This window comes from Rhinichthys klamathensis, unplaced genomic scaffold (assembly GCF_029890125.1).
Source record: "Rhinichthys klamathensis goyatoka isolate OS25496 unplaced genomic scaffold, OSU_Roscu_1.1 h1tg000004l_1, whole genome shotgun sequence".
Taxonomy (NCBI): Eukaryota; Metazoa; Chordata; class Actinopteri; order Cypriniformes; family Leuciscidae; genus Rhinichthys; species Rhinichthys klamathensis.
Genome location: NW_026606557.1, coordinates 5527044 through 5533243, shown reverse-complemented (window position 1 = coordinate 5533243; position 6200 = coordinate 5527044). Strand labels below are relative to the sequence as shown.

The 6200-nt window shown below is 36.8% G+C and overlaps 1 protein-coding gene across 1 annotated transcript; it reads right to left on the bottom strand.

Moving 5' to 3' along the window:
• Nucleotides 1–3454: 3454 nt before the first annotated feature.
• On the bottom strand, nucleotides 3455–5148 carry LOC130086469 (protein PET100 homolog, mitochondrial). The gene is made up of 4 exons (XM_056252574.1): nucleotides 5032–5148; nucleotides 4715–4801; nucleotides 4498–4530; nucleotides 3455–3865 (listed from the first exon to the last, which is right to left on the bottom strand). Exons 1-4 carry the CDS (start codon nucleotides 5056–5058, stop codon nucleotides 3776–3778), a joined length of 237 nt encoding a protein of 78 aa, XP_056108549.1. The 5' UTR covers nucleotides 5059–5148; the 3' UTR covers nucleotides 3455–3775.
• Nucleotides 5149–6200: the final 1052 nt, after the last annotated feature.

Below are 6200 nucleotides of genomic sequence, written 5' to 3'. Positions count from 1 at the left end.
GCACTTCAGCTTCTCATCAGATTTTCTGTCCAATCAAATGCTCTCTAGAATCTAAAGCATCCTGCCCCCTATATTATGAATAGAGACTGAAACTAAGTAAGTCTAAAGTGCGAGTTGGCGCAGACCAGAAAACATATCAACCCATTTTGATTTCTGCACAGAATGCTATATTTTAAAGCGATATGGAGGAGATTAGGAGGAGAAGTGGTTATAGATTAGAGATTGGTGGTTAGAGATTGAAGGTTACCTACAGAGCTCTTACTATCTGGACTCTGTTACACTCACCCCCCTAAACCTCACTCCCATCTGGGTCACGGCACCAATGCAACCCCTCCGGTCCTACTCGTCCCACTCCAAGCGGGATTCATCTCTGGTATGGGAGGCGTGTGTGCTAACAAGGACGTTAAAGACCGCAGTCTGTAGCGTCAGTCGCTAGTGCGCCTTTTGAGATCGGGGGAGTGAGGTTTACCTGCACAGCTCTCACTAGCTGGCCTCCATTACACTTGTATTGCTTAAAATGGCATACAGACACTAGATGTTCATTTAGCAGCATACCATCTAGCATGGAATGGCTAATTCGGTAGCCTCGACTGTTGTGTAATAGACTAAAACATAGCCTTTAGGTTCGCTGTTACTTTTCGTCCACAACTCTGCTTGACAGGATTTCCCCAAAACACAAAAAAGTTTTGTACAATGTCATTTGCTAGGCCCTTAATAATTATTTTACCGATTCCACTTTTTCTCAAAGCAGAATCCAATTAGACCAAAAGGATACACCTCAGTTGAGCTCTGAAAAAATCAGCATTTAGTGCGATGTGTAAAATTAACAAAACAAAACCCATGAGAGAGATTAGGTTTGCTGTCTCTGCACACTTGCACGAAACACCAGAAGCCGACAGCAGATTATTAGTCAAGCCAATTCAAAAACTTCCAGCATAACATTATCTGTTGCTCCAGCACCAACACACAAATATGGGTTGATAATATACAGGATTTATTTTCCAGTTTTATGGCCTTTATATTCATTTTTGGCTGGGAAAATAATATCTGTCTGATTGTATTAAGTCCTTAGTATTCAATCTTGATAGTTTGTTTACAATTGAAGTAACTGCCAGTTTAAGTGGATTGTGAGTGAAGAGGTTATTGCTTTATTAATCAAGTTTAGTTTTCTAATCCAGATGACTAATTTGAAGTTAATCTCTCCATGATAAATGCTACATATTTTGTTGATCTGCTGATCTGTGGCCCGGGACACACCAGTACTGGTTAAAGATACACTAAAACACTGTGAAGATTTAAATTTAAGAAAACATGACCCAGAAGATGAGCATTTTCTTTACATCAGGCACGTAATGTTGCTCAACAGAGGACTGTAATGGTACAAGTCAGACATCTGTGCCTTTGTGAAAAGAAATTTGGGAGCAAGTTTATAAACAATTCAAACTATTTATCAGTTGATTTATTTTCATCATTTATTGATTATGATTGTGCAGGAACGTGTTATAGTTACTATGTTTGTACCTGATATGGTCAGAGAGGAAAATGTGCTTGATGTACTTTCTCAGAGAGAGAGACATTACTCCTTGACCTTGGGGAAAGTATCGACACCTCGTTTATCAGAAGTAATTGAATGAACAGCAACCGACCTTTAGATATTTGTTGTCTAATTTGTTGTCAATGTAATTATATTCCTCCAGGAGGCAGCGTTGCACAGTGTTTCCAAAACCTACATGAAACAGAAGCCTATAGTGGTAAAAATCTCAATAGATAATACTCTATTTTAATGTTTCAATACTAGTTAAGCAACAAGCAGAGCCGATCCTGACCTCCCTGGGGCCCTAAGCAAAATTCTGTTTAGGGTCCCTACCTGACCCATGTAAACCATTTGCCATTGCCACACAGTCACACCTGACACCCCAGTGCTCCCTAGTACAATCCTCCCTCCTTTAACTAGTACTAATGAAGATGTAATTCCTGATATCAGAAATAGACATTGTTACTAGAAAAAGTACATTCGTAATATCAAGAATTCACATTTTAAATAGTACAAATTTATATGAATGAATAAAAGCTAAAATGGCTTGCCATAGCATGTCACTGTGTTTCAAATGATAAACCAGTACTTGATACTTGATGGTTATTATTTACAGAGGGATGTGGATCCATATTGACCAGTATGTCCAGCCAATCAACATTTTAAATACAATACCCTATAAATCAATAGTCAATGTCAATACATTGCTCTCCATCTTGCTTTATTGCAGAGTTGTAACTAAACTGACTTGGAGACTAGATAATCATTTCCTTGTTTTAAAAGTATGTGCGCCTATAAGTGCCATCACGTCCATATTGTAGCCTACTGATCCCCACAGATGTGTTGCTGGAAAGTGCGCGTTTCATTTCGTGCACGCGCATATGGACGCATGTATGTTACGCCCGACGCGGTTATATTTTCCGAGCTGCAGTTTATAAACCAACACCGTTGCCCTTTGTCGTTCATCAAACGTAATAGATAGTTGTATTTCACTCTCACTTTTTTTGTCAGGCACCAAGTCACAGAACACAGGCCTGGAAGTGGCCCATTAGCAAGCAAGACACAGAAAGACCAAAAGATGCACTGCCCCAGCTGGGTTAGACAGACAGACAGACTAGAGAGAGATGCACATCAACTTAACTTTACTGTTCTTTGCTGACATCAAACTTGGGAGCGGAGAGAACACAAGTCTACGCAACTTGCGTAGTGTGCGTTTAGGGCTCTGGCAACAAGACGTGGGCCTACTACACTATCCCCGTTTCACAGACAAGGCTTTTTAATTGAAAGCAACTTGCATTGGCATATCTTAAAATATGTCAGTGCCATTGTTTTGTCTCAAGGTGAACACCAGTAATGTTTTGTTCTAAGGCACTTTTATAAAAGCTACTTAAATGTCCTAACTGAACAAAGGCCTAACCCTGGCTTAAACTAAGCCCTGTCTGTGAAACCGGACCTATTTGTATTATGATTTTAGTGTGAACAAAACTCGCTTGTGTGTTATATCTAGTGTTACAACTTCATTGGCCTGACTATGCATTAACGCCAAAAACACTAATATGACTAAAAATTATGCTTTAAACAGTTTTACATCTTAAATACATGTTTTAACATAAGAATGGATCTAAATCATTTGATAAATATATTAGTTTCATGTTTGTTTTAAAATCTATTCCCTCCCATTGTAAGAGTCTCAAAAACATACATTTTTGCTTTTTTAAACATACAAGGAAAACACGAGTCTGAATAATTTTTCTGGCAATCAGCATTATCCCAAAAATGCTGTCGACTGAGATGAACAAGCAAACATCTGTTGTGTAGTTTAAATAATACTCTTTTACAACATGAAAATATATTATGACCAAACGTATAATAGAATTAAAAAAATAATAAAAAATTATGACAGCAGATGAGATTTAAATAAAAAATCCTTATTTATTTTCAAATTGGAAAAAACAAAAATCAACAGCAAAAACAAAAAGCAGTGTTCTGATTTATTCACCAAGCAGGTAGTTACACACACACACTGAAGTCCAACCACTCAATTGCAACTGTTTAAAGACATATATTTACAAAAAATATATACATTTTCCCACCCGTTTATTAATAATGTCCAGAAACAATAAAGATTGAACTATATGGTCTGACACTTTGAGAGAAGCATTACAGTGTTTCCAAGTCACACGTGAAGGCTTGATCTCAAGGTTGTGATATGACACAATTGCATGTGAAGTTTTTTTTTAGTCATTCCTCAGACTCCATGGCCATTTGTTTCAGCATCTTCTGCTCTTTCCGGTTTCTCATGCGCTGTTTGAAATCCTCCAGTTCTTGCCTCTGTTCCAGAATGAGAAACGGCACAAGTAAAAGAGAGCATGTGGCATCTCGCTTCTCACATATATATATATATATATATATATATATATATATATATATATATATATATATATATATATATATATATATATATATTCACTGCCCGGCCATGTTTGGATTTAAATAGGCTAATGCTTAAGAGTATATGATTGGAATGGCTGTGAGGAGCATGAAGAATCATTTTCACACATGAATTGGCGCATGAGTCCAGATCTTAAATTCACTGAAAGTGTTTGGCATGTGCTGGAGGAGACTTTACAGAGTGCTGGACTCTTGCATTGACAACACAAGATCTTGACCAAAAATTGATGCACCTCTTGATAGAAATAAATGTTGTGATGCGTCTTCCTACATGGTTGTTTAAGAAATGAAAAGCTACACACTTCACCAATTAGGGTTAGAAGAACTGATGTCAAACATATAACATGCTAGAAACACAATAATCACTGCAATAATGATCCAGTCATAGACTCTCAAACATTTGCCTATTTAAATCCAAACAGTAACTTTTTTTTGGCCAGGCAGTGTGTGTGTGTATAATATATCTACCCAAATATCTGTTGTGTGCATTAAACTAAAGAGGAAATACTTACATGCATTTTCTCATCAGGTGGGAAAATCTCCCTCTGAAAAATGTGATTATATATTGTGATCATACAACTGAATATAGGAAATGCTAAATAGCACACATAAGAGAAACTCCCAAGTGAAACCAGAATATGATTTTAAAACACAGAGAGATCCCCAAAAAATGTTTTAAGTATTAAATGAATAATACAATAATAATGTATTATTAGGACAATTATAAACCTTTCGCTTCACGATGTATTCCTCAAAATACTCGGCCTGGTTTGATATCCAAAACATCGTCACTGGAAACGACAGATACACCATCATCTGTGTAAATAAACAAATAAACACTACATATTCATGCATTCACTTTTTTATCGGTTATTCACATAGGCAGGCAGTGAGGAGCAATATAGTGTTTAGCAAAGTGGGACGTTTAAAGCGTCTGCACGTTATTTTAATATATTATTTATGTCCCCAAAGATGGTTTAGTTTGTGTATCTATCTTTATATAGACAGACCGGGGTGCTTACAGGTCTAAAAGTAATCAAACTCACCCTAAAAACCTCTATTTTAACCCCCATGTCCTACAGCTTGACAGTCACGCATGCAAGCACTTCCTGTTTTCAAGATGTCAAAATAAAAGTCCGCTCTAAACACGCGCAGTCACAGCTGTCCCAAAAATACCTCTCAATGCGCCCTCGCGGACTCGCGCTAAGGGCCCTATAGCTATAGGTCTGCACTACATGACGTCACCGAAGTGTGGACTCTGAGGAAGTCCACAAGTCCGGAGTGTGCCATTTGGGACAGGGCCAGTTTCATTACGTAAGCCAGCGGCAGGCTTATGAAACAGCGTGCAATCGTTGACTGGAAGCTGGTACATCAACATGATGATGTAAGCATGCAGTAACTTTACATCAGTACACGACATCAAACTGTAAGACCAATATTCGCCTCTGTTTAACCACATCTAATGATATTTGAAGAAAATTAAATGGTTAGTTCATCTAAAAATTATGTCATCATTCACTCACCCTCATGTTATTTCAAAGCTGTATGACTTTCTAATGTGGACAAAGCCTAAGGTGATAATATTAGGGAGAATGACACGGTTTTCAGACATCATCTATTTTAATTTTACTTTTAAATTTTAATTACTTTTTTTCATTTTTAATTTAATTTCACAGAAACTGCCAAGAAATGTCCGAGTCATATTTCACCCCAAACCAAAGGGTGAAAAGTACATTAAATCCGCTGAATTGAAATCTTAAAGGGATAGTTCACTCAAAAACGATAATTTTGTCATCGTTTACTCACCCTCATGCTGTTCCAAACCTGTATGAGTTTATTACAGTTAAGTGATTCTATAATTGGAGATAACGTACATTTTGCATTTCTAAAAGTTAAGGGGAAAAAACTGTTCACTAACAGAAATTATTTCCAGTATCTTATTGAAAACATTACATTTTAATAATTCAGTGCTTTCCAAACACAAGTTACTTCCCTTTTTAAAAAAAAACAGATTTCTTCATAGAATTGTTTGTCAACATTGTTACTCTACCTTGGAAATAGAGTTTGACAATAACAGAATTGCCCATTTTAATCTTTTTTGTTAAAAACTCAACTTGCTAGCATAAATGACAAGAGCACATGGCACTAATGAAATCCTGATTAAAATGCTTTTAAACAAACCACTGTGTGATCAGTGATAAATTCTGGTTTCCTC

Excerpts from the sequence above, each read along its gene's own strand:
- LOC130086469 (XM_056252574.1), bottom strand. The coding sequence starts at position 5,058 with ATGGGGGTTAAAATAGAGGTTTTTAGG. Across the intron at positions 4,802-5,031 it reads TTAAAATAGAGGTTTTTAGG|ATGATGGTGTATCTGTCGTT; the intron begins GTGAGTTTGATT and ends TTATTTACACAG. Across the intron at positions 3,866-4,497 it reads CACCTGATGAGAAAATGCAT|AGGCAAGAACTGGAGGATTT; the intron begins GTAAGTATTTCC and ends ATTCTGGAACAG.